This window comes from Rhinolophus ferrumequinum, assembly GCF_004115265.2.
Source record: "Rhinolophus ferrumequinum isolate MPI-CBG mRhiFer1 chromosome 3 unlocalized genomic scaffold, mRhiFer1_v1.p scaffold_36_arrow_ctg1_4, whole genome shotgun sequence".
Taxonomy (NCBI): Eukaryota; Metazoa; Chordata; class Mammalia; order Chiroptera; family Rhinolophidae; genus Rhinolophus; species Rhinolophus ferrumequinum.
Window position 1 is genome coordinate 2,560,439 of NW_022680354.1, and position 27,754 is coordinate 2,588,192.

The following is a 27,754-nucleotide window of genomic DNA, read 5'->3' on the forward strand; positions in this document are numbered from 1 at the left end:
GAGCGGGGAGGGGCGAGGGGAGGGGCGGGGCGCGCGTCATCCCGCGGCGCCGGCGCCGGGAGCCGGCGGTCATGGAGGTAGAGCGGGTGGGGGCCTGTTCGCCCGTGTGCCCCTTTGCGCATCCGGGCGCCCTCTTCCGGTGCTCCGTTCTGGTGGGTGGGCCTCGGCGGGCTCGCGGGAGGCCGGCGCCCGGACCCCAGCCGTTTGCGACGCCCGCGCGTGGCCTGGCTGCCTTCCCCGAGCCCGGAGTAGCGGCCCAGGCTGGTGGGCCGGCCCGGCCCCGCTCTGCGACCCGCGTGAGGGTGGGCGCCCGGCCCCGACCCCAAACACAGCCCCACCTCCAGTGTTGCAGGGCCAGTTCCCCAAGCCCCCCAGGTTCCACGCTGAAGTTGGCGAGTACGAGTGTAAGATTAGGGTGGTGACCACGCGCGCGCGGCGCCCAGGCTCTAGCGCCGGAACAAGCAGGTCTTCATTGGCTCCTAGAGCTGCTAACCCGGGGCCCGGGCCGGCCAGCAACGGGCGCGTTACTTGTCGCGTTTGTTCCGAATGGCCTTCGTCCCTCAAAGGAAGTGTTATCTATGTGGTACACTAAGCAACGCGGCAGTCCTGTGTAGCAGCTCACACTTGCAAATTAAAATTATATTCGACCTTTTTAGGCCATTTTGGTAAAAACTAAATTACAAGGGCCTCATTGACTGGCTGTAGATCGGATTCTCCCGGGTTGCCTTGCAGTAAGGATTTTATTTATTTACCTTTTTCAGGCAATACCAAATATCTAGCATCAGTTTTAGCAATGTCTGCTGAGTACTGTGTGCTGGATGCTTTTCAGGTGTTATCTCCAGGGACCGCAATCCTAGAAGGTTATAATATTTTGCAATTTAACACTGGAAACTGAGGCTCAGACATAAGCATCTTTTTCAAGGCAGGAGCTAGATTCTGAGGATGAATTCAAATTTAAGTCTTTCTGCTCCAAAACAGTTTGCATCGCCCATGCTGCTCTGGGCAGGACTCCCAGGTACCAAAGAATAGTGGTGTGCATGGGTGAGCACACATGCACACAGCGTGCAAACATGCAGCGTCTCTGGCTTCTAGTGAGAAGACAGGTGTGTGTGACTGTAATACACAGGATAAGGTATTTAATTGTCATGAGTGACAATTGAAGTATGCAGCATCTAATATTTGTTGATTTGAGGTTGGATTTATTTTTAATAGTGGGGTCTTTTATCCAAGAGAGTTTGGGCTTATAAGCTAAACTAAAAGCCAATTTCTAAAATTACGTGTCTGTTGGTAGGGGACAAGATATAGTCATCCCCACAGCGAAGGCTGTGGAGATGTATTTCAGCTGAGAGTAGGAGGAGCCAGTCATTCAGGTACTACCTCTTACTATTCATTTACTGTGTGCCAGCGGCTATGCTGCTGGGTGTCCAGGTTGTGTAAGACCTGGTCTCTGTTCCAGAGTCTCACAGTTTGCTTGAGGCTGGAGGGACAATTATGTTGTTAGGGTGTCTACAATTAAAAAAGAAGATTCCTTACAACTTACGATGCCATGTCTAGGGCCCGCTTTAGTAGTGGAGTCCATGGGCTTTTGGGTAAAAATACCAGTTTTGTCTGCCAACTGTCACTCTGGAACTACCGTCTTTCCTTGAGTTTGAATGCTTTTTAAAAATGCAGAAACCTTTTTGATGTGAAAGTAACCCTTCAGAATATTACATTTCTGTGTCAGGAGACAAAACACACTAGTGTTTGAACTAAGAATTTAAAGAGTTGACATGTCTGAAAGGATAAAAAGCGATCTCTAGTTGCAGGAAGCAGTCACAACCTGTGGGACTGAGGGAACAAAGGGCAGTGGGTGGAATTTTAAGTTAGACAGAGGAGGGTCCCTCATAGCTGAAACCGATCTCTAAGGAGGAGAGGTGCTGCCCGGCCACCTGGGCGTGGCCTTTGAAAGGCAGGCACTGGACATGTGGTGGTGTGTCCCTGGTGGGGCCGGTGGCCAAGCTGGGCCGACACGTATTGGGAGCACTGCAGACTGCATCCAGTGGCTGCAGTGGGAGGCAGTGCTCCTAGGAGCAGAAGGTGGACAGGAAGTCACCTGGCTGCAGGCAGCGGGAGCGAGTCCCCTGGTCCCCTGCCTCTTGTCCTGTCCCTCTCCAGTGCCCTGACTGGCTGAGCAAGGTGTGGTCTGCAGAGTCACACAGAACCTCTGAATGTTTTACACAGGTGTCTTGGGCAGTACCGTAACTGCTGGGGCTGCTGAGGAGTGGCTGACAAGCAGCTGGGGATGGGAAGAGTGGAGGGGAACTTAAAGTGGCCTGCTGCCCAGTTAGGGATTGGCCAGGTCTTAGGGCTCGGCCAACTGTAGAACACTGACGTGGGTTAACGTGACACATCAGGGAAAGACCCTAGATCAGCTTTAGACCTAGATTATGACTTAGCAGGTTTATAAGATGATCTTAGCGTAATGTGGGGATAATTAGAGGGATTTGGATTTTATTTAATCTTTCATGGAAAAGCAGTGTGGTTTGCTGCTTTTCTGTTTTAGTTCATTATGCTTGATTTTCTGCTTTCCAACTCCCCATTAAAAAACTGCTTATTTTGATAACTTTGGGATAGTAAAGGAATGCTAAAGGAATAATGAACTATTCATAAAAACACAGAGCTTCTGTAATCTTACATCTTGACAAATATTATGGTTAAGAAAATTATTTTAAATCTTTAAACATTTATTTGAAAACCATTTACATAAATTGTCTTTAATATTTAATCACAGTGTTAATCATGATATCCACAAAGTGTATTAACAGTGATATACCTGGGTATATTCTGTACTTAGAATTTTCTTGTGAGTTAAATGTATAATACTTCTCTGTTTTTACTTCTTGTTAAACAGTATCTTATGTTTTCTATTTCAGATATTATTGGAGGATCCTATTACCACATGTCTTTCTCCTTCCGTGTATGATATGATATGTAAACTCGGGTTTGAAGTCAGAGAAAGTCGTGACATCAATAGTATTGTAACTCAGAATGGTGAAGTGTGCTGGAAGGCTATCACAGACTGTGTGATTTATACACAATCAGGTTTGCACTCACTCTGTGCCCTAAACATCTTGTCAGTACTGTTCCATTAAAATGTCTTGACCTGCAAAGTTCCCCTGACCGTTGCTGCTTTTGGTCAGAGGATATTATAACACAAACCTAACCTAACCCAAGAGAGAAGGGGAATTAGTGTGAAAGGAGAGGGAATGAGGCCAGAGAAGCATAGAAGAGTTAAAGAGAGCTGGGCTGAGAAAAGCAGGGGTGAGAAGTGGGGGTGGGGGGGGTCGGAGCAGTGAGGGTGGATGGGGCTGTGGGTGACATGGCTCTGAGCTCCAGGCAGCAGTCCATGTGGAAGAGAGCTGAAAAACAAGCCATGAACCAAGGGCATGACACCACTGGTGACAGACTACACGATTGTGTTCAGTGTCTTCTAGCCATTCTTGCACGTTTTGGAGCAGGGATTGGGTTGAGAAGTCTAATGACAGTTATAAAAATGACAAATGAGTGTGCCCTGGCCCAGCAGGCCCATTTCAGGTACACTTACAGGTAGGAAAGTGTGTGCACAGGGTCTGTCCTCGCAGTGTCTTTTGTGATAGCAGAGAGGAAAAAGGCGCTGCAACAGGCAGATGTCAAGCACTAGCGGATTGCTCAGTAAATTATGAAAAATGCATGTAGTGGAATATGCAGTGGTAAAAAAAGAATGAGGAGGCCGTCCTCCTGATACGGAGGTCTGCTAAGTGAGAAAATGAGGAGCATATATTTGTGTTTGCTTGTATGTGTATAAATACTTCCAAATATATGCCAGGAATGAATTATAGTACCTGCTCTAGGAAGGAGACTTCTGTGTCCAGAAGGACATGTGAGTGTTCAGCTCCAAACGTGAAACCATATTGTAAACAATGTTCTAAAATAATTAAGGTCGTTGGAAATCTCAGTCTGATGATGTGAAGTAAAAAAAAAAAAATCAGGTTAAAATACATAAAGTATGAACCTGATTTTGTATAAACTTATATAGAGGTAAAGAAATTGAAGAAAATATTTTTTATCTTGTGTGAGCCTTCCTGTATTTTCCAAACTCTCTACTAATAGCATATTTTTCTCTTATACTCAGATAAGCACTATGTAATTTATTTCCAAAAACATCTGAGTATCTTTTGTGTAATTTGAAGTATAAACTGGGTTGTTGACTTTGTGGGGATTTTGTAATTAGAGCGCTTTTTCCTTGATGATTCAGACTTTGTTAGGTGGTGTGGAGCTGTCTGTGGTGCTGACTTGTCTTCTTATCCTTCAAGCCCAGGCTCTGGATTACCAGGGAAGCGTGAGGCTGCTGGGCCCTGTGTGTGAGGTCATCCATTTGCATTTGTCATCTCTCACCAAGGGGCAGTTTGAAATTCAGTATGCGCCTTGGCTCCAGTGGACAAGTTCTCCAGAGGTTTGGCCTTTGTTCAACCTTAGAAATAAAAGACTTTGCGCATTGCACACAGAGACCCTTCTACTTGCTAATTTTAAAGGGGTCTCCTTTATGCCCTCCTCCAGCTGTGAAGAAGGCTTGAGGGTCGTGAGGGAAACTTGGAACTCTTAGGCAAAGTCTCTAACGCCTGAGCTGAGAGGCACGCCCTTGGCACAAGGGAAATTTTGGGATGCAGTATGAGGATGGGGGTTGCAGAGGTAGCGTACCTGGCACACAGGTGCTGGTCCTGGGACAGAAGCGAAGTGGACTCTTCCAGAAATAAAAGAAAGACCTTCTGGACAGATAGTAGGATATTCCTGAGACAGTGGGACCCGGAGACTGGAGATAGGGATGCTTGGCTTGGTCAGGGTGAATTAAAAGGAGGAGGGTAGTCTGGGGCCATTGAATGACCTCAATAGAGCAGTAACTCTAACAGCCAAATTCTCAAATACTTTGGATTTCCTAATTTAGAGTAGAAAGGTCAGTGTGTCCCCCTTTGTAATAGCTCTCTGCATTGGCAGGACGAGCTGCCTTAGGTTTATTTTTAAGAACTAATCAAAATGGGAAATAAGATTTAGGTCAAAATAATGTGACTTATCAGCTGACAGACCACATTTACTGCTTTCAATAAACTTTGGTATTGAATTTTTTTGATTCTTTAGATATTGTTATATTTATATAGGAAATGTTTACGTCTACCAGAAAAGTCATTAAAATATGACAAAATCTTTAGAGGTTTGAATTTCATGAATAGTGTTGTTATTTTGTGAAATACTTCTTATTGAGCACAACTTCTAACTTGTATCTTCTGAGCAGTTATTTGCTGAAATATTTGATGCCTTGGAAAGTCTTCAGTCTCCTGCTATTTCTCTTAGCTTAATGAAGCTGACAGCATGTCTAGAACGAGCCCTGGGTGATGTAAGTGTGAGAACTCTTTCATTGTTGGACCATTAAGGTATCTGAATGGATGTGAAACTATTCTGGAGTTGCCCTTAGATTTCTTGATTTTGATTATCATTTTCCTATAAAATGCAGTTGTTTAGTACAGATTTTTAAATATCTTTTGAACGAGTATGAAATTGAAATGCTGGTGTCTTCAGTATCTGTCTCCCCTCATTTGTATGAACAATAGCTTTATGGGTGATGCTTTTCCTGAACCTCACTTGGCTCATTGTAATGCAATTGTGACATGATTTCTGTTTCAATTTTAGGTGTTTCTGCTGATTGGAAAAGAATGCCCCTTTCTTCTAAGAGATCTGCTCGCATCTGAGGAGCTTGCTCAAGTCTTTGGACTCTCTGTGGTGAGCTTATTTACCACACTAATAGCATAGGCACAACACAAAACCGGTAACGTTAGCTGTACTTTTGTTCCTCAAAAGTCAATGCTGTAATAGGAAAAATTAATTATGTCTAATTCAAGCATATTCTTATTTCCCACCTCCCCTTTCAAAACTGCCACTCTTCCAACCAAAAGACACACATCTCTCCTATCCTGAGTCTTTATATAGTATAATAGCCCCTGGTGTTATGGCCCCTGTTGCGATGGCTCCTGGTGTGATGGCCTCTGGTGTGATGACCCCTGGTGTGATGGCCTGGGTGTGATGGCCTCTGGTGCGATGGCCCCTGGTGTGATGGCTCTGGTGTGATGGCTCTGGTGCGATGGCCTCTGGTGCGATGGCCCCTGGTGCGATGGCCCCTGGTGTGATGGCCCCTGGTACGATGGCCATTGGTGTGATGGCCCTGGTGTGATGGCCGTGATGTGATGGCTCTGGTGCAGTGGCGTCTGGTGCGATGGCCTCTGGTGTAATGGCCTCTGTTGTGATACTCTCTGATGTGATAACCTCTGGTGTAATTACCTCTGGCACAATGACACCCTCCAGAATAGCCTTTGGTATAATAACCTCTGAGGAGTCAGTCATATGAACAATTTGAAGTCTATTGCTTTAATTAGTTATGTATTAATAATTATAATACTAACTTATTCTAAAATAAAATTTTAACTCTTTAAAGAGTGACATAATTTTATTCTAAAATACAGTATTTCTAACGTGGGAAATTATGCCCTTTGCAACTGTTCAAATTTATGATGAAAAAAATAATTTAGGTGTCAGTTAGAAAACATGCAGAACTATGTACTTTTTCAAAATCTTCTAGAAGGCGTATGACCAAGACTGTTTAAGACTAACCTTTAGAGACTGCAAGGGGCAGAGTCAAGGTGAAGCAGAAAGCCATGAGCTGTCATGGAAAGGGCTCCTGCTGGGCCAAAGGCATTTCAGATAATCGTGAAGTGTGTTACAGGCTCAGCACACTGTCTGTGGACAGAAAGTCTCCTCTCTGTCTTCATGGTGCTTCCTTATTCCTTGTCTTTTTAAACATTGTTTCCTGTCTACCGAGTATGGAATGAAGACAAAGTGTGTCTTCTTGTCACACTGACTTCTTTGTTTTTTATTTTCACGCTGACTTCTTAAACAGAGTCTGTTGTTTTGACCTGATCTTTGTCTGCTGTGTACTCTTAGCCTTTTGCCTACTTGCGACCACTTTCACCCCCAGGTGATTTTACTAGTTCATGGGCACATGTGTTTCTGATTGCCCAGATGGTACGTTAATTAAAACTTAATAGTAAATTAATAGGGAATAGCATTAAATACTGTAATGATCAGTCACTAACACTGAAGTATTAATAGTAAAATCACCGTGAGAGAGAAGACCTGCAGCAGCATGAACTGTTGCCTGGTGAGCTCTGGGACCAGGTGGGACGTCTTTATGACCTGGCTTCGCCCCGCCCTCTCGGGGGAGGGCAAAGGGCTGTTGTGTGGTTCTCAGCCTCTGGTTCAGGTGCTTGAAGACAGCCTGCCTTCCTCTGAGTCTCTGTAGGCTCAGCTGTTCCTTCTCAAGTGGCGTGCTCTTCAGTTCTGAGTCTGAATATCTTCCATCTTTTCTGAATCTCTTCTAACGTGTGCGCTGCATAGCAGAGGTCACCCGCAGACGCATGGACCCCTGTGATGGCTGTGTCTGCACTTTACAGATGGAGGGACTTGGAGTTGGGGCGGCCGGCCGGGCCTCCGCACTGCCCTGTGTGTTTGATCAGGGCCCACGCCGCTCACCGCCTTTCCATGCTCTGCGCTTCCTGTCTGATTTTACCCAGACATTAGGCACCTTGGATGCACAGTATGAAAGCACCCCGCACACTCTTCTCTGCGTGGGGTGCACAGCGGTGCCTCCACACAGGCTGTTCTGAGGCTGACCGAGAGGCACGTGCACCAAATGCGTGCTAAGCGTCAGTACATGTTCGTTGCTTATTGTTATTACTGCTACTCCTACTCCCACTGGGTCATTTTTACGGTTATTATCACTATTGTCACTACAACGGTGATGACTGTGAAGCAAAGCAGCCACTGCTGGTTCTGTCACTTCTAAGGGAGAAAGCGTACACCACCCCTGTGTGACTTTGTCTTGTCTGTCGTCCTGTTCTTACGGCCTGTTCCATACTCCGCTGCCCTTCCCCTGAGGAGATGAGTGTGCTCAGGGTCTTCATCGGCTCTCCGTGTGGCCTCAATCTGCGCAACGTCTTATGGCACGGCTTCGCATCCCCTCACGAAATCCCGCCCATGTAAGTTCTTTCCGGATGTGCTCAAGAGTTTGTTTCCCCTTTAATTTCACAACAAGGAAACATGTATCTTGAGAAAGATGAGAGAGTTTGGGGACAGGATTTTGACGATAAAACTGAATTTTAGTAGCAGAGTAACGAGGTGACGGGTGATGATTTGCCTGACTTGCACCCCGGAGGCAGTTCAGAGGTTAAACCAGAAGCGGGTGGTGATGGCGTGGCTTCTGGTCAGGGGAAGCCCCTGAGGTGGTCTGTGCCCCCATTCAGCGAGGCAGTGCTTCATTCCTACAGCTGGGGCGGGAGTTCCTGCGATTTAATGGTGTTTTGCTTCCTTGATTTTAAGCTTTTTCTGTTGAAAGTAAAGCTTTTCTAGAGATGAGTGAGTTTGTTTTCTAACAGAGCTCTGTGGCATTTTCCACTAGGTACTGTTCAACGCTGGTGGTGTTGACGGCAGGAATGGGGCAACTACTAAAGAGTTACCTGCAGCAAAGCGAGCTCACCTGGGCACCTCGACCGCTCATCGCTCTTCCAGACTTGGAGGATGGGGCCGTTTTCCCAGGCAAGTACCACACATCACCTTTGCCCCGCATGCAGCTCTGCAAACGTACTTACAGAGTTCTTAAGGAGCATCCAGACTTGAGCTCTTTAGATGGCATAGTCCCTCTCTAGTGGCGAGACACCTGTGCAAGTTACGTGAAGAGCCTCGTAACTGCCGTGCAGAACCTTCTGTCTTGCCCTGTGCCTCCAGGTATGGGGAATCCTTGGGAGTCATGCTCCATGAATCACATCCGTGAGCGAGCTGGTTTATCCTGCAGACGTAGTGACACACAGTGGTCCAGGACCATTGATAGTGGGCCCTCCCTTCTGCTTTTACTGTGTGCCGTCGTGCTCATAGTCATTGTGCCAAAAGTGCCAATAGCGTAACGGTCTCATATCTTCGTTTCTTTCCATGATAAAGCCATTAGCCCAATTCTGGGAGTGGGGGAACACAGAGCTTTGAAAGAGCAATGAAAGCATGTGTTTGTTCCACGCTCGTTCCTTTTCCACGTCGGCAGTCAGGGTGCCAGGTCTGTATTTGCCACCGTGAGTTGTGGAGGACGGAGCACAGACGGCCTTGCCCCAAGTCCACCTTTTGGCAGCATGGACCCTTTTGACTACCAGAAAGTACTTAAGACTTTCTTAGAGCAGTCCAAAGCTTGTAACAAAATTGAGAGGCAGGTCAGAGCTTTCCCACTCACCCCCTGCCTCACACATGTAGCGTCTCCCCATTATCAACAGCCCCACCAGGTGGGACATTTGTTACCAAGGCTCAACCTGCTGTGACACGTCATCATCACCCAAGCCCACTGTTGACCTTAGGGTTCACTTTCGGTTGCTGTGTCTTCTTAAAATACATTTTCTTGGTCAGTGTGGTCAGCTGGTCATCCCGGAGCTCCTCTACTCAAAGCTGTTAATGATCACCAAAAAGATGCAGTGTCCACGCCCGCTTTTTCCCCAAGGGCACCTGCGGTCACCTGCACCGCTGGCTCTGACTCGGGTGGTCTTCCTTACTCAGACACGTGCACTGCCCAGGGCCGCGGTCCCTGCACCAAGAGCCGCTCGCCCCCTAAGTGTGTGCACGTCTGTTCAGTTGATTAGTGTGATTGTGCTGCAAATTCTCGCTCTTTTGCAGAAGTTACTCAGGAGGTGCTTTCAGTACTGGAGGAAGTGATGAAGAAATCCACTTTTATATTAAGAACCATGTTGCCGTATTGGGAAGTCGCATTAATCAGGTTCAAGGCACACAGGTAATGAAGGGGTATTGCAAGGTGCTTCTCACAGTGTGAGGCCAGCCCTTCCTGAAGTCCCCTGCCTTCCAGGCCCGTATGCTCTTGGTGTCTGGTTAACAGAACTGGGTCGACTCGGGTGGGGACAAACCTGAAGGCCCCCGTGGGACCTACAAGCAGGCTCTTGCAATTGTGTGTTAAATATCCCGTATCATCCTTTTGGCAGAGTTGCTAAAGACTATTATTTTTTTAGGATCAATTTAAAAAATTTTTTTGTGTTCTTACTGTGAGTGAAACATTGTGTGCAGTGTCAGAGAATCATGGAAGTAAGGTTCGGAACAGGAAGTAAGGTTCGGCCTTTTAGTCCCTGGGGGTAGGGCATGTACACCTAGACGGCTTAATTCCTTCCCAGTCACATTCTCCTGCTACATTCATTTGGGGACCTTGAGAACCCCCTGAAATCCTGGTGTTTGAGTATGTTTTAGAAGTGATGAAACAAATTAGGCAGACTTTGATGACATTTTATTCTACTGAGGAACTAAAAATGTCTCATCAAATATTAAAACGCTGGGAAATAGGTTTGAAATCACTAGTCTAATGAGGCTTAGATCTTGTATGGTGTCGCATCCCAGCGAGTGCAGTGTCTGCTCCTTGCTTCGCACTCCAGTGGTCAGTGTAGGAACACAGCACCGTGACATCGGGCTGGCGCCACTCTTACTTTCCAGCGGGCACTTTTGCTTATTTCCCTTCAATTTCGCAGGTTTGCCGACTGTGCCATGTTGTTAGTGACACAGCTAGAGACCGGACTGAGGCACCTGTTTGCCACCATTAACAAGTGTCCCCAAAGACTTCTGACGGCTGAGGTACATGTGCTCCAGTGATGGGTGTGACTGTGGTTGTTGCTGAGGTGACAGTCTTCTGTGCCTAATTACAACTTCTTAATGTCTTACTTTTGTTTACCATTAAATGAACTTTTTAGCAAAGACCTTTCCTCGGAAGGCTTGACTGTGTAGGATAGTGATTTTATAGCATTTATGTTTATTTCACTTATGATTGTTTTTGGTCGTTCTGCAGTGTTTCCAAGCCGGCTTCTAAACTTAGTGATGGCATGAAGGTAGCAAGCACTCCCTTACCCTCTGTGGCCGTAATCACTGGCGCGCCACTGGAACCCCACAGTGGGCCGGGCTCTGCAGCATGCCCCTTCGTAACACTTAGCACAGCCAGCTGTTGAGGGGCTGGGAGATGTTTCTGGGTGGCCACGTGCCCAGGTAGCCCTTGGAGGGCGCCGGTAAGGAAGGGGCCGTGTGTCCTAGGTTGGACAGCAGCACGTGCCAGGCCTGGCCTCTCACGTCTCCCCCCTTCCTGTGGCACCCCTGAGTTCTGTTCTCAGCCCTGTCCTGTCTACACCTGCTCCTCGGGAGAGCTCACACAGTCCCAGCCATAGGGCTGTGCCCTATGTGGGAGCAACAGTTAGGAGGCACTTGGAACCGAGTGGAAAGGGAAGCCCGCCGGGTCGCAGGCTGCCATGCAGCGGAAGGGCTCGGCGAGCGGTTCCCAGCGAGTGGGCGCCCAGGGCTCACAGTTGTACGTCTCACGCTCGTCTTCCCTCTCCTGAGTGACGCAGCTGTATCTTCCTGTGCATTTCCCCAGTGTCCCAGTTTGCTTTATTTCGAAGAAGATGTTTTGCTCTCCCACCAGGCCTCCCTGTCCATGTCTTCTCGCTCCCTCTGGCCCCGAACTGGAGCAGCAGCCTGTGCTTTGCCTGGGCTCCTCCACGTCTCGCCGTCTGCACTGCTGCCCCTCAGTTCTGCCCCCGATTTACCTGGTGCCCCTTCTTTTCCAGGCTGAGGCCCCACCTGGCTCCTGCAGATAGTAAATGTCCCTGTGTCTTCTGTGATCTCCTCTGCTTGACCACCTTTGGTGGTGTCCTGGAGCCTTCCACACAAGGGCCCTACTTTCTGGGGGGGGCACACAAGGACCTCAGGGCTTCCCTTTCCACTTGGTTCCAAGTACCAGCCCATCCTTTGTCCCACGTGTTTCCTGTCTGCTTTCTCCATGTAACTCAGGCTCCTCGCCAGTTCCTGACGTGGGTGTCTTTCCTCATTTGCCCACTCTCTCTGCCCAACCACTGCAGGCATGGTCTTGACCTCCCTCAGCCTCGTCTGCTCAAATTCCCAGTTGCTGTTCTCTGCGTCTCCTGTGGAACCTGGACGCAGTTCTCTGCTACACGCACATTTTCGGACAGGTCTCTGGTGCGGGCTGCTTGAGAATGTGATACTCACGTTCGTGTTCGCTGGTGCCCACGCGCAGCACCCTTCACGTAGGCTTTGCCCAGTCAGTGTTGTGAAGTGAAGCACCAGTCTTCCAGCAGAAAGAGCTAGAACCCTTGTCACTACTGTCACTCAAGTGCACTTGGAAGTGACGTCATGGCAGCAGGGTCAGCTGCTGCGTCACTATGAGACATAAATAAATTGGCTATTTACTTGTCATTTGATTGCACTAATAAATAGTGTGACTTTCCACGGAGGGCATAACTTATCAAGGAACATCTTAGGGTTTAGCCTAGGCTTTTATCTAGAATGAGCTTAGCATTAGTTTATTAGTGAGGTAATACATACTGTGAAAATACTTTATAAAACTATAAAGTGATATGCGGACGCTATTTTTACTGAATGCCTGTTATGGGTATGAGGTCTCCTCCAGGGAATGGATGATAAGAACATGAGAAGCGTATGTATTAGGTGTGCGAGAGAAGGCATTTCTACCTCTTCCATGAAACCAGGTAGAGGGCAGTGCATATAGTTTGTGGAGATAAATGGAAAATTAGCCTCTGCAGAAGTGCTGGGATGTTTAGTAGCAATGGGATAGTCAGAACAGAGCTCAGGGAAAATTCTAGGGATGGCAATTCGGGTTAGGTCGCTGCAGATACTTGAGAACCATCTGTGTAGTAACAAATGTTGAGTGGAACGTGCATTAATAAGTGTTCATAGATAAGACAGCACTTCCTGGGAGCTGGCTCCCACAAAATGCGATTTCCCCACATTATGTGTAAAATCTTACTGAATCCCCCCCCGCGGCCTTTGGAGAGGTCATTGGTCACGCCCGGTTTGCCAGCAGACCTGTGTGTGCGGATGGAGGTGCTGAGTTGCCTCCTAGGAAGCGCTGACGTTGGGATGAGAGTGCTGAAGCGTCCTGGCCCCGGAGCCTGTCTCCAACGGTGCCCACCACATCAAGACGTGCGTGGGGAACCATGGCAGTTTGTCGGGCGGGATATTTGCTTGTTGGCACTTGCACGGCACCAGCCATCGGCAGAACTGTCGGTGGTGGTGACCGAGCTCTGGGAGCACTCGTGTGAGAGCGGTGCTGACATGCAGCCATTTCCACATCTTCGTGACATGTGTGTCCTGCATTCTTCCCAGTGCTGTTTTCAAAAGAAGGCTTCGTATCTGTTGCCATGTGCTAGGAAATTTTCCTGCTTTGAATAATGTCACACTACTTGTATTTTGCTTTAATTATTTCTTTTCTTTTCCTTTTCTGAAGTCAACAGCTCTCTATACCACCTTCGATGAAGTAAGTAAACTTATAAAGTCTCTTGAAACAAAACATTGTATTCTTTTAAAGTGCAAATTAAAATGCAAAATTAAAGATCAGCCATAAATCACAAGCTTACAGGAAAATGTTGATAGTCCTATAAGCCAAAAAACCCTTATTATAGAATTAAATGTGGGTTTCAGGCTAAATGAGACCCAGTATTATTAACTGAGTTTCTAAGTCACAGAGATGGCAAAGTCAGAAATGGCAGGAGGGACAACATTCTGTATTGTGACAATTTGGAGGCTGACATGTTAATTTTAAGGTTAACACCCTTTTCTGCACACGAAACACGTCAGCTCATGTTATGAGCGCATGGTGTACACTGATGCTTTTACTCTGCAGGTTTTCTGAAGGTGAAAATCTGGAATAGTCAAAATGACCCTTGACAATCTCGTTGATCGCTCGCAGAGTATAGAGGCCCTTATATTCGTGTGTCATCCTGGGCCATAATTCTTGTGGACCCTGAAGGAAGACCCCTTGGAGGCAGCCTACAGGAGGGAACAGGGAGCGTCTCGGGTGGGGATTTGGGCATCCCGACCATTCTGCCTTCAGACAGCTGTCAGATTCCTATGTGAATGGGTGGTGGGTGGACTAAGGTGCTTGCTCACCTACAGCTTATTCCTTCAGGTAAATAACTGGCTGTTGTTAAATGATATGTTTGCGACTGTGAGGATTAGATCAGACAATGCAGGTATCTGTCTGTATGGGATCAGGCCTGGAGGACTGGAGGGGGTCGTGGGGTCCACAGTCCTTGGTGTGAGTTAGGGAGTGAGTCATTAGGTGACGGGTGGATTCTTATACAATACACACATGTGGACGTATAAACACACACAGATATACAAGCACACGTAAACACGTGTACATACACGTACACACATACCTATACTCACATGCACACACACGTAAACACATATATACACATAACTACGTAAACACACACACACACACACACACACACACACACACCCCACACACAATTACGAAGATACATAAAGTCATACAGGTTAAAAAAGTTTTCCTGAACTGGGGGTTGGGGTTGCTGCTTTTTCATTCAGGTGGCTTGGGGCTTGTTTACCGTGTCATACCAAAGGTACTGCGTCCTTTGACTCTGAAAGTTGGTGTGTGTGCGCGTGTGCATATGTCTGTGTACCAGTTAATCAGCTTGTTTATTTTTGATGTTTCAGATACTGGCAAAACACTTGAATGATGGTGAAATCAACCAGCTTCCTCTTTTCCTTGGAGAGCCTGCAATGGTAAAATAGGTCTTTTCCAGCCTCAGAGTCTTGTACTTAGGGATGTGATCAGCACTTCTCCCAAGTGGGATGAATGGTGGCCTGTGAAATGCGCAGACAGAGCTCCGAGCCACGCGCGTGTCAATCGCACCGTCTCCACAGCAGCGTCTGCTGAGCTCTGACTGCTTGGCCTCTGGGTGTCGTTAGTTCCTCAGATGTCCTTTTTCTAAGTCCTCTTCCCAAACAGCATTTGAGTGTGTTGGTTACATGCGTCATTCTGGTAGAAGGGGCTGTATTTGCTGTGGGAACTGCAACAACAGTCAAATGAGACTTGGGAAGATTGAGTGTTGGATGAAAAGAGAATTATGAATCGTTTAGAGCTATTTTCTCTTTACTTCGCGTGTTTTGTGAAGATATTACCACAACTACTTTGGGCTATAGATTCAAGTTTTACTTTTATTTTTTCTAACTGGGAGTTGGCAGACCGAGATTCTAATTCCTGTTATGTGACTTAGTCAGATTCCGTATGCGGGGTGGGTGTCCATTTCTGCCATCAGGAAAGTAGGATGATGACCTGGTTTGTCTAATACTCTCCTCCATCTTGGATCGGTGACTCTTCCGTGCATCGCGGTTTGCTGGCCCTTTTCCCTCCACCCTGCGGGAGAGGCCGTGGGCTGGTGCCATTAGGAGAAGCAGTTGCGGTAATCAGCTGTAAAGGTGCAAGAAGGGCACGAGGAGACAGGACGAGAAGCTGTGTTCACGCAGGAGCACAGTGGGGCTGTTTTGACCGCCATGGGACTTAGCTCCCAGATGTGGGCACATGGCTCCTTTCCTGCAGGAGCTGAGAGAAAGGTGGGGTGTTTCACTGAGCATGGACCCTCCACACAGCCGTCGCGGAGCTTAGATGCACACTCCTCTGTCCTCTCATCAGTCTGGCCTCAGGCAGTGGGGTGCAGTTAGAGAGAACGGGTTCCCTGGAGAGCCCTGCCTGAGGCAGTGGGGTGCGGTTAGAGAGAACGGGTTCCCTGGAGAGCCCTGCCTGAGGCAGTGGGGTGCGGTTAGAGAGAACAGGGGTTCCCAGGAGAATATCAGCTTGGTTCTTTGAGGCTGTGTGACCTTGCACCAGTCTCTGTGAGGCTCACCTCCCGGGTCTGTAAATGATCATGGTGCTTCTTGAAAGTGTGAGGCCTGGACCTTGGCACTTTCCTTCCTCTGCTGAGAAGACTAACGAAATTTTTCTGTGTTTATTTTCTGAAAGGAGTTTCTCTGGGATTTTCTGAACCATCAGCAGGGTCCTCGTGTAAGAGATCATTTAAGCCATGGGGAAATCAACTTATCTGAATTTCCGAAAGGAATAACAGACCAGCTGCTTGCATTTTCCACTGTACTTTTGCTGCGATTCGTTGACGAAGAGCTAGCGTCTGTGTTCAAGGTCAGGTGTAGGAAAGGAGACAATTAGTGAGAACACTGTCATTCAGCTGTGTGAAAGAATAGCGTTCATTTTTAAATGTACTTAACTCTTAATCATCTTTTGGTTAATTTATCTGAGTTATGCCTCCATTAGAACAAATAATTGTGACTTGATCATATGTATGCATGTATTGTCTGTAACAAGTAAATCAATAGTACTTAATCTAACTGTTATGTGGGGTGTCATGCGGGGTCTCTGGTCCCACTCCCCACACAAGAATGCAGGACATGGTGAAGCCAAAAAGGAACACCCACGGAGCCATAGATAGGGGAGTCACACCACTATATTCTCGCTGGCGGCTGGGTTGGAGACACAGGAAGCAGGAGCCACACGATCCGCAGCCTGCCTTCTGCTTCTTTGCCAACCAACCTCACTTGCTAGCTGCAATTCCCCGTGTTAGCTTAGCCACGGCAGTTATATAGGTGGCTAATGGCTCACTGGTTACAGCTGATGGCCATCCACTACCCGAGCCAGCACCTTTCCACGTGAGGCCTAGAGCCTGGAAACTGCTTTCTGGGACTCTGTCCTCACACTAACCTAAAATAATTTAGCGTGCTCCTTAAAAACACATTTGCCTTTGTTTTTAACATTCACAGGAACTTGCAAACCAAAGAGTATTAAACAGGATTAACTAAATACAGTGGACATTTTTACAGATGTCTTTTAAATTGGTGGGGTGCAATATTCGCACTTGTCAATAAATTAATTTTTTTATTAAAGTAAATAATTTAAGCTAGAATATTTGTTATTAACATGTTAACCTTTTTTCAGGATATATACATCTGTAACCGTTATTGATAAAGTTGTTTAAAAGTTCAAACAAGGTAGAAAAATTAGTGTAGAAACTGCAAGTCCTCAGTTTAAGACATACAGGAATGACGGATGAACCGGGGACGGGGTCATTTTTCACATTACCGACCGTCACTCCCTATCCCGGCCCTCATTTCCTAGGCCTCCCGCCTGAGTACAGTGCCTTTCTTCCCGCAGGCTTCTGAGGCCCAGAGGCCGCCGTCCTCTCCTCACTCTTCCACAGTCCACTTTCATTCAGTCCTCTTCTGTAAAAATGTGCCCCAAATCTGTGCCTCCCCGTCACTGCCATGCCTCTATCTGGCAACCCTCAGAACCTTTCCCCTGGCATGTCACCAGCTCTGACAGGTCTCCCGTGGGGCTTCACTCTCAACACAGCAGGCAGAGTGGGCCTCTCCCATTTCCTCCCCACTAGGAGCCTCCTGCGGTGTCACGTCCGCGCAGAGCCCCTCTGGGGCGCTCAGGCCCCAAGTTCTCCAGTCATCTCTGACCTGCACCGCCTGGGACTCAGCTACCCCAACCTGAATGTGGAGCCCGAGGCTGCATTTGTGTCCATTTTGTGTATGTGGCCCAAGACCCTCCCTGCTGCACAATAGGCCTCCTTAGGAACCGGAGTGAATGGAAGGCTACACGCATTTCTTCTTCAGTCCACGTCTCGCTATTTTAATTATTCATTTTGTGCTACTGAGAATTCTGGGTAGTTACTGATTACATGTATGTAGGAAAGCTATTGAAAGCTATCAACTCACTGACTTTGTTTCTAATAATTTGTAGTCAGCTGATTTTGGATTTTCCAGTTATACAATTACATCAGTTTAATTAAAGAATGATATTTCTACTCTTTTTCTCCATATTTATATATTTAGCAATTATGTGTCTAGAGCTACGGCATTCTGTTTTAGTTGTATTGATTTTAATGTTTAAATTTCTACTGTTTTAGCTTTTAGGTGACTCTTAAATTTTCCAATTGTTCAGAATTGTTTTCTTCTTATTTATTTCTAATTTTGTTGCATTGTGGAAGAGAGTGTATGTGGCCTTTTTTTCATTGTTATGGCTTCATTTAAAATGACTTTGTTGGTCATTGAGATAATGGTTTGAATATTAACTCAAACCAACTTTAAAGAAGAGTTTTGATTTGTTATAGCTGAATACAATTATGTGAAGGGGAATGATGAGAAATTGGGACTGCTGTGTGACTTAAAATTCAATAGGAGAAAATCAGAAGCCTAACCAAAGTTGCTACTAGTAATTTACTGTCTTTTTTCTAAACTAGGAAAAAGCAGCCATACAATCACTGGTGCATCTCGCAGAAGGCTACAGTGCTCGCTTCCACCCCATGTCTCTGCTGAGAAAACAGGTAAGCTGTGTCCAGGCCGTTCGGGATGGAGCCATGTGTGTCCTATGTGCACAGATGCCCGAGGGCTCCAGGCCAACCTGGTCAAGGCGGCCTTCAGGGTCAGCAGATCTGGCTTTCTAACCATAGTGTGCCACTCAGGGGCGTGGCTTCACATGACAGCGGCTCAGGGGCGCGGCCGGCCTTGGCCAACTTGCTCATCTTTCCAAGCCCCAGGTCCTGGACCAGCAGTTGAAAAATGGTGCTGTGTGTGTGTGTGCTGTGTCGGGTGTTTTTAGTACCAAACGGTGACTGTTGGAAAGTGCCATTGACCTATTATCGTCATCATTGACCCAGGACTAGTCACCATTCTTCTCGTCAGTGATGAAAAATGTCAACTTTCATTTTGACAGCTTTTGTTAACTTATAAATTGAACAAGCAGACTTTTAAGCATTCCTGCCAGGAAGTTCCAATTTGGAAATTAGCTGAGGTACATTGTTCCACACATTGTAGGGTACGAAGGTGGTGCGAGGGGTCATCCCCTTGGACAGGGACAGCACGATCCCGATAGTCACTGACTTAGAAATTCATCGGGGAGCCTGCTGCCTGGAGAGTCCGCACATAGGCCGGTTGCGAAGGTAACTGAGGAAAACAGTGCCTTGAAAGATCAAGTCTGGTGATCGTGTAAGAAAAGGGACGTCACTTAGAAGGGGTTTTCAGCACGGAAAAGAGAATCCTGGAGGCGTTGGAGTCTAGTGCTTTTTGGGAGAAGGATTCGAGCTGAGTGCGCGACGGTGCACGGCTCTACGTCTGGTCCTATTAACCATGCCCAGCACACCAGCTGGGCCTGTGTGGTTCTGAGCTTCGCAAGGACAGAAGTCACTGGAAGGGAAAACACCAGAACCTGCCTGCTGGGCACCCAAGTTCCGAGAAACTGCGAGTGGCGGCAGGAGGGAGCAAGCACAGTTTCAAAGGAGGAAGGTTCTGGAAGGAAGAGTTGTTTTGGAAGCAGGCTTTGCCCCAAGCCTGGCCCTGCTGCTGCATGGGATGCCCTTTCTTTCCCAACAGTCGGCATTCTGGGTCATCGCCTTCTCCGGTGGCCTCTACCCCTGCCCTACCCCTGCTGTCTGATAGTTGCTCACTTTTTATTTAGCAGACGGTCCTGCAGCCTGTTCTCTTTCAGGCCATGCTCTGGTTATTACTGTTGGTGTTGACAACAGCCACTGACTTTGCTTACACTTTCATGGGTGGGAAATTTGGGACAGGCTCTGCTGGGCTGGTGTCCCCTCGAGGTCAGAAGCTGGTACTGGGTACTAGCTGGGACTGCTGGTGAGGCCTCAGGCAGTGTCACCCAGAGCGCGTGGCCTGGAGAACTAGGGGAAGGCACCACCCTTTCTGACCTGGCTTCAGAAGTCACCCAGCAACCTCACTTCCTCTGTTCTCTTGGTGACAGGACACCCAGTAAAGCCAGTCCCAGTTTAGGGGACGGACATGGTCCTAGCTTCCAATGGGAGGGGCATCGGAAGAATTTGCAGATGTGCTTTACAGCCTCGTGGACAGGAACTACCCACTGACCCCAGAAGTTTCTCCAGCCCCGCCTTACCTGATTGTAACGAATAGCTAACGCCACCACCTAGTTCTCAAGTGTACGATCTGTAACACCTTTAGAAACACATTTTCTAGCAGTGATTACAACATCTGTAACAATTTAAATGTATATTTACTGGAACCTCATTGTGAGATCTTTAAAGGCAGTTAGACCTTTTCCTCTCAGGTGCTGAGCTGTGAGGAGAGCATCAGGGCTTGGCCTCTGCTGCCTTTGCCGAGAGAAGCCGAAGAGGCCAGGTGAGCTCCATGCTGGGTGCAGACCTCATGGCTGTGAGTGAGCAGTGGCTCCTGGGGGCTCCGGGGCGGGGGGTCTTCCAAGGCTATTGGAAGAGGAAATGCCAAGTTGGGATCACTAGGCCGTGATGAGCAATGGAGTGGGGATGGAGGTCACAGGCGATCGCCCAGCTCAGGGCTTGGTCACGGGTGGGGCTATTGGCAGAGGCCGAGAACATCCAGAAGTCTTCAGCAACAATTGGAAGAAGTGGTCTGACACTCAGGAGAGAATCAGGGGAGAGAGAGAAATTCCAAGTCGTGCATTCAGCAGACCTGCGTGCAGGGGAATGGTATTGGTCTTTGTCAACAGAGTGCCTAGCTTTCAGCATATGGTATTGTCTGTTTTTACCACTGCCTCTGATGGTGGCCTTGGCCTTTTATTTTGGGGGAAACTAAGTTGCAGGTTAAATGCTTTGCTCAGTGAACCATGAACGTAAATATTATTTTGCAGTCTTAACTATTGTCATATATATTTAAATATTTTCTATTTTTCAGATTAGAAGGTAGTTCTGAAATAAATGCCTGCAACTCTTTGATTACAAAAATCACTTATGAGCTGTATCACCACATACCAGAGAATCGCTGTGTGTTTACTGACTTGGACAATCTTCCCATTGAGAAGTAAGTTTCAGGACATCCTGAAAATTGTTAAAACACTGCTGAAGCCAATGGGGATGGCAGGCTCAGCTATTTTCGGTTTGAAACTTTACAAGAATCCCTCTTATTGTTCCCCAAGAAGGACTCTTTGGTAAGCCCCGGGAGCCTTCGTGAACATGTCGAGTGCCCATGGCAGTTTATCACGATTAAGCCTGCATGGGTGAACCCTGCCATGTGTCCCCGCTGTACCCGGTTATAAAGTCCGGCCGCTGCCAGCCGGACTTTATAGGCCAGTAGGTCCACGTGGCAGTGACAGGAAGGGCCATTGGAGTCATGCTCTGACCCGCAGGTGGCCCCGGCCGCTCCGGGAACTCTGTGGCATCCGCGTCCCAACATTGTTCTGTCCCAGAGCCGTTCTGGAAGTGCTCACTGTGCTTCAAAACATCGTCAGGCGCTGCTCCCACGTGTCCCACCAGGTCGTGGCCTCCTGGGTGCGGAGACGCCAGCAATGGGCGGAGAAGACGCTGCGCTCCCGGCAGAGGCAGAACTTTGTGCACATGTCCCATAGGTGCGAGGGGCTTGGAGGTGGGGGCAGGGATTCTGGCTGCGGTGCGGAGGCTTACCTTCAGAGAAATACTTAGTTTTAGAGAAAGTGACGGCACCTGTTATTTTAAAATACTGTTTTAATTTTCACCCAAACAAATGTCGGATCTTGCCTACAATAGGAGATGAACTGGGTATGCCAGGACCAGCCGTGTGATTTCTTCGTATAGCGTTGGTTTTAGGATATGCTTTGTCCTTAAGACGTTACGATTTTGGACAAATGCCTAGCACTTTGAGTCAAGTGGTATGTATAAAGGTTTTAATTCCTGGGTTACTTCCGAAAGGTTACACCCAGTTTACACTCATAGCAGTAGTTTCTGAGATATGGCTGCCACGGTACGTCCTTCCCCAAACAGGATATTTTAAAAAGCTCTCTACCAGTTTCATGGGTAAAGCTATAGCTTACTTTAATTGGAATTTCTTTGAGTCCCGGAGACAACACATTTCACGTTAGGCCGTTTATATCGCTCTTCTTGTGAGAGTTCTTTACTGACTATCAGGGTGCAGGAAAGACGCGGACACGCAGACCAGGAGGCACGGTGAAAGGACTGCAATGCCGCTGGTTATGTCACCGCAATCCTGAGAGGCCCTGTCAGCCGCTGGAAGGCAGGCCCCCGGCTCAGAATTAACAAAGGTGCTGGTACCCTGAGAGGGACGCCAGGGACACAGGGCCTGGCCCGGTGGCCGGATTTCTCCCGGGGCTTCTGGGCGCAGCCGGTGGCCAGGGCTGCAGAGCGTTCTCTGGAGCAGTTTATACCTCAGGACTCCTGAAAACAGGGCATGTTAGGTGAAATCCTTCCTTGTGAAGTTGAAGAATATTTTCTTGAAGAAATGTTCATGTATTTCATCTGTTTGTAGTATTAAGCTCCTGTCTCCTGTGCTTCTCCTGATTTTATTGCTGATTGCACTGGAGTTGGTCAACATTCCTGTGGTTCATGGGAAAAATACTTACGAATATCAGCAGTATCTCAAGTAAGTGTAGCACACCTAGAAGAAATGAAACTGTTCTGGTCACTTTAAATAATTTTCCCTCCTATTGGGTGTTTTCTTTGGTGATTTTTAAAAACCCCCCAGTCTGTTTGGCCCTTCACTGTCCCTCATGGATTTCAACAGAAATCTGGGAACCTTTGAGGCGGTCTCCCCTGTGTTACGTTTCAGAAATTTAAATGTGATTTACGTGTGGATTTACTGTCAGAATTCCTCCCTCTGAGTAGCAATGGCAGCAGCCAGAGAGTAATTCTGTAGAGCGAGTCTGCAGGCATCCCCTGTCGGGGTCATGGTCCAAAACCAAATTGTTTTTTGTAACTAAGTTTCCCAACTTGGGTAGTCCACTTTTCAGGAGCCCAGATCTAGGGGTCTGAGAAGAGGATAACACTGCTGTGACCCACTTTCCATGCAGAGATTCCAGCCCTGAGGTGACCCCATGAGAAGTGGCTGTGAAGTCAGTGTCCAAGGGCATCTCACGACCTGCTCCCATGAACTCCCTCATGTTCCCTTGGCTTTAAGCTAAACTTGCAGGGAGCAGGCACCTCAGTACCTGTTAAAATGAACATGAAAACATGACTCTTGGCATTTTATTAAAAGATGAAATCCAGGTGACAACAAGGTAGCAAATGTTAACAGTTGGTAATTGTTTCTAGTCTGATAGTCAGGGCTTCTTAGCCAAACTTCTGTCATTCTGAGCTGGATAGTTCTCTGGTGGGGCTGTCCTGTGTATAGTGGGGGCTTATGGTGGGGCCGTTTTGTACATAGTGGGGCCTTGTGGTGGGGCCATCCTGTGCATAGTGGGGCCTTATAGTGGGGCTGTCTTGTGCATAGTGGGGGCTTATAGCGGGGCCAATCTGTGCATAGTGGAAGCTTGTAACGGGACCATCCTGTGCATGATGGGGTGGGGCTTGTGGTGGGGCCGTCCTGTGCATTGTAGACTGTTTGGAGCATCCCTGGCTTTTACCCACTAGATACCAGTAACACTCCCAGTGTGACAACCAGAAATGGTTTAGACGTCTCCAAATAGCTCCTGGAGTACAGAATCACTCTCAGTTAAGAACCATTCTCTTCACAAAGGATCTGTGAATTTTCATTGTATTATTCTTTTAACCTTCCTCTAAATTTGAAATTTTCAAAAATTAAAAGTTGGAGAAAATTTTAGACTACTTGGGAAAGTTTGAGGAGAAGTTGGAAAATGTAAAAATGACATCCCCATCAGTCAGACAGAACCCTCTGTGGACATTGTGATAAGTTTGAACACCAATCTATCTCAAAGTGGTGTGTGTCCCCTGTGAAGGAGTGGACCCTCCATCCTGGAGGACCGAAGCTGATGCCAGGGTGGAAATGGAAGGCATGCTTACCTGCAGGGCTCCTGAGCGCGTGGAAGGCCGGCCCATTCATGAGTCCGCACATAACATGTTTAGTATGGTCGGCTTAATCCAGACAGCCTTAAGATCCTTTCTGGAATTAAGTGCCATCACATAAAAACATCCTGTCTGGATTTGAGAGTAAGTATAAAAAGGCACTTGAGTGTGTAAAACGGGAAGTCCATCCACCTCTCCAATAACAGACATTCAGCATTTTTCTCTGTCACCTAATTTGTATTCTGGTTCCATTTTGTATGTGCTGCTTTTTCTTGAATTCACAGATAAAAATCAAGTCCAGTACTTTAGTTGTAACGTTAAAATGCAAAGACAACATTTAAATCATCATTGCATTTAGTAACAGCCTAGATAAAGAAGTTAATTTTTTAACAGGTTCTTAAAGTCCATTCTGCAGTACACGGAGAACCTGGAGGCTCACACCAGCCCCGAAAAGAACAAGTGGATTGAAACAATCAGGCTCACACACACAGCTCTGTTGAGAATGTGGACTTTTAGTGAGAAGAAACAAATGTTAATACATTTAGCCAAGAAATCCACAAGTACAGCAGTCCTATGAAAACACAAGTCAAGAAAAGCCATCTTGAATAGACTTTACAGCGTGTAAATTGGGCATCCAGAGCTGAGGCAGGTCCCAGGTGTTTGATCAGGGTTCTAGTTCCATTTCTCTGCAGACTGCTGACTTGCTCTTCCTGAGTCATCAGTGTGACCCTCAGGCGGTCCCCTTGTGGTAACCAAAGGGCTGCAGCAGCTTTGGTCACTCTCCCTATAGCACACTGTCCAGAGTAGGTGTTCTCGTTGGTACATCACACCAGGGGACAGCTTTTGTTAACCTCTTCCCTTTCTGGTGATGTGAAGCTTGATCCCTTGGCTAACGAGGTGGATAGCACCAGATTTCTTCATCATAAGGACATTTATTTGTAATTAGTAACTGATATGTGGGAAGTTACTTTGAACCCTTGTGAATACTTTTTCCCAGTAGCCTTTCTTCCATGTTTTAGCGTACGTTGGGAAATCTCACCTGAACTAGTGCTGTGGATATAAAGTGATGATGTCCTTTTTGCCATGTCTTCTGCGTTTATCATTTGTCATTTTTCTCGAAAGAAAAGATGTCCTTCCTGGCTGTACTGAGCACATTAGATGATGAATTTCAGGCCAATAAAAAAATCTTTATTCAGCCCATCTGATAAACAGGTGTGTGGGTGAGACCAGATGTTACAAGGTTATAGACCTAGACTTGCTTTGTGCTGGTCATTCCCCGACGGGGAACCATTTGGATGAGGCATGTCCGAGTCCATTTCAGCCTAACAGTATTTGCTGAGCATGCCACATGGCAGGGATGCTGCCATGGCGGCATGTACAAAGATAGGTAGGGCCACCCTCCATCCCTCCGGCCTCTAGACAAAGCCACGCACCACGGTCACGAGCAGGGTCTGGTCCGTTCTACAAAAGACAGTAATTAGGAAAAGAACAAGATGGGAGCACTCACGTACGGGGCTGCTTTATTCCGACGGTTCTGAAAAAGCAGAGTTACTATCCTGAGAGCCCACGTCGGTGTGTGGATCTGTCCTAAACGTGGCGGCCTGCCTCGTCCGTGGCCCTGTCAGTTCTCTCCAGCCCATCAGTTCTCTCCAGCCCAGTGGACAATGAGCCCTTGGATCCCACCACGTCCCTCTGCTCTCTGGCCGTGGCTGCTGGACCAGCGGTGCACACCTGCTGGCGGAGCCTAGCCAGAGGCTGGCCAACCTTGGGAGAATTCTAGAAAACATGAGCTGGCCAATGTGGTTCCTCTTTGGCCTTTGGAATTGAGATTTTAAGAAGCAGAGCCTGCTACAGCTAGAAGATGAAGAAGACCCAGGGCCAGGTAGGCCATTTTGGGTGAGATAAGTACAGAGTGTGGAGAGAATGAAGCCCATGAAAGGAGAAAGACACATCACGTGTCCCCCTTGGGAAGGAGGCCAGCTCCTGACACAGCCTCAGTGAGTGTTCCAGACCTTTGTGTTCCGCTGGAGGAAAGAGAATTTGGATTCACTCTGTCCACAAGTGACACTGTTCTTGTCCGAAGTGAGCGGCCCAGGAACCATCTGCTTATCCCCTCTCCCACCCCGGAGTTTCAGGTAAAGGAGCTGCCACTCAAGTCCTCTTCCCCCTGTCACAGCTGTCAGTAGCCCTGGTTCCATCTGAGGTGCCCTTTGAACTAATTCGGACCGTTTATGGTGGGCAGCATGCTGTCCGCCGCCACGCCGGGGGGAGGGTTGTCAGTGGAAATGCAGGTGGTCAGGTCACGAGTTCCCTACGGTTTCTGGTAGGACACCAGCGGTGATTCGTGTTAGGGAGCTGCCGTTAGGAATAAACCTGGGGTGCAGAGCAGCGCGCTGTTGGGACCTGCCAGCCCCCGTTGCTTCCCGGTGACTGCACTTTCCCTGGAGAGCCGCGTGGTGGTGCTCGTTGGTAACGCGCGGAGCGGGCAGGACGCAGCGATTTCCTGTGGCTGGAACTGAGCTCCAAGCCAGGGAGGGACGCGCCCCTGCGCTCACCCGTTCAGGTACCCGTGTCCTCTTTACCGCTGACAGACAGGAAGGGTTCACCGGAGCTGAAAAGAGCCACTGGGCCAGACGCCACGAGCAAGGGCTGTGTGACCTGTACCCCAGGAAGGCGACGGCGCCCCACCCATTCACCCTTGAGAGACCAGAGCCGCTCCCGCTCAGGACCAGCGTCCCCGGTAGACAGCGGGGCTGGGGCTGGGGCCGGCACAGGAGGCGAGGTGTTAGCCCTTCGTCGACCAGGCTCCTGTCCCGTGCAGTCCCTCCCGTGGAGCTCAGGACGGGCTGCGTGGGGACGCTCTCGGTTCAGAGAGCTGTGGTGGCTTCCTGCGTGTGACAGTGACCAGGTGCGGACTGGCTGCAGAAATGGGCTGCCGGCAGCTCTCCGTGTAGGAGCTGCACAGACCCATCCCTCCCAGGGTCACCCGGCTCCCGGCCGCGGGCGGGGCCTCACTGGCGACGTGCGGGGGTTCCGTCTGTGCCACTGAAGGTTGCAATGAAATGAAATCACTGTTGCTTCAGCGTGCGTCACGTGTGGCCAGTCCCGCTGACATCCTGGGGACACTGGATAATGTGTCAGTGCCAGTTAATTTGGGACTATTGACACTCGATCTAAGATCAGGCCCTACAGGTACCCCAGTGAGACCCTGGATGAATGCAGGATTCTTCTGACACGGCATTTAATTACCTTCACATGAGAGTATTTTATGTTTAATTGCAAAAAGCCAGTCATCACACTGCTCGTACCAGTGACTATAGTTTGTGAAGCTGGGGGGCACAGCCTGATGGTTTATATACCGGATACCGCCGGGCGCAGCACGCACTTTCCTTTCCAGGCACGTGGCATCGTAATTGTTCCCGTCTGCACAATCCCCGAGCCTGGCATGTTACTGACCAGTGAAGAGTGAGGAGCAGAGGTGCTGCTCGCCCTCGCAGGCAGGCGCAGGGAGGAGGAAGGAGGAGTGGCAGGGAGGAGTGCCGGAGTCCTCCGCGGGGCCGTCCGTCCGCCGGGGGCGGGGCCGTCCGTCCGCCGGGGGCGGGGCCGTCCGTCCGCCGGGCGCGGGGCCGTCCGTCCGCCGGGGGCGGGGCCGTCCGTCCGCCGGGCGCGGGGCCGTCCGTCCGCCGGGCGCGGGGCCGTCCGTCCGCCGGGGGCGGGGCCGTCCGTCCGCCGGGCGCGGGGCCCCACCATGAGACCTGGCCGAGAGCCACGCTTCCCGTGCCGGGTGTGTTTTCCGCCAGCCCCTTAGTGACCCACTGGCGTTACCCCTTTCCTGTTGGTCACCTGTAGGCAGCTGTATGCTGCCTCAACTACTAGTCCTCATAGCGACCCTGCGAAGGAGGCAGCCGTGACAGGGCGGACAGTGGGACCAGGCGGCTCCCCAGTGGCACACGGGGCTGGGAGGCCCTGCCTGCAGACCTGCGCTCATGCGGTGGTTCCAGCAGACTGAACGGGTATGGAGC

General features: G+C 48.6%; 1 protein-coding gene across 14 annotated transcripts; it reads left to right on the plus strand.

Moving 5' to 3' along the window:
- The first annotated feature begins 16 nt into the window (after positions 1 to 16).
- On the plus strand, positions 17 to 27,319 carry ERMARD (ER membrane associated RNA degradation). Of its 14 annotated transcripts, none has more exons than XM_033100479.1 (18): positions 17 to 77; positions 2,913 to 3,081; positions 4,332 to 4,471; positions 5,306 to 5,407; positions 5,701 to 5,790; positions 8,002 to 8,099; positions 8,519 to 8,655; positions 9,769 to 9,883; positions 10,623 to 10,725; positions 13,403 to 13,432; positions 14,641 to 14,709; positions 15,947 to 16,120; positions 18,240 to 18,323; positions 20,060 to 20,145; positions 20,677 to 20,802; positions 21,128 to 21,346; positions 22,240 to 22,353; positions 26,324 to 27,319. In XM_033100479.1, the coding sequence occupies exons 1-18, from the start codon at positions 72 to 74 to the stop codon at positions 26,628 to 26,630; spliced, it is 2,169 nt and encodes a 722-aa protein (XP_032956370.1). In that variant the 5' UTR covers positions 17 to 71; the 3' UTR covers positions 26,631 to 27,319. The 14 variants fall into 14 exon arrangements, 13 of the variants coding, with proteins under 13 accessions (XP_032956370.1, XP_032956373.1, XP_032956374.1 ...); XR_004422425.1 differs by lacking the exons at positions 17 to 77; positions 26,324 to 27,319 and adding exons at positions 135 to 152; positions 24,126 to 24,261 and having other exon boundaries at positions 21,255 to 21,346; XM_033100482.1 differs by lacking the exons at positions 17 to 77; positions 22,240 to 22,353 and adding an exon at positions 134 to 152 and having other exon boundaries at positions 24,126 to 26,465.
- Positions 27,320 to 27,754: the final 435 nt, after the last annotated feature.

Excerpts from the sequence above, each read along its gene's own strand:
- ERMARD (XM_033100479.1), top strand. Across the intron at positions 8,656-9,768 it reads GGATGGGGCCGTTTTCCCAG|AAGTTACTCAGGAGGTGCTT; the intron begins GCAAGTACCACA and ends GCTCTTTTGCAG. Across the intron at positions 18,324-20,059 it reads TGTCTCTGCTGAGAAAACAG|ACCTTTTCCTCTCAGGTGCT; the intron begins GTAAGCTGTGTC and ends AAAGGCAGTTAG.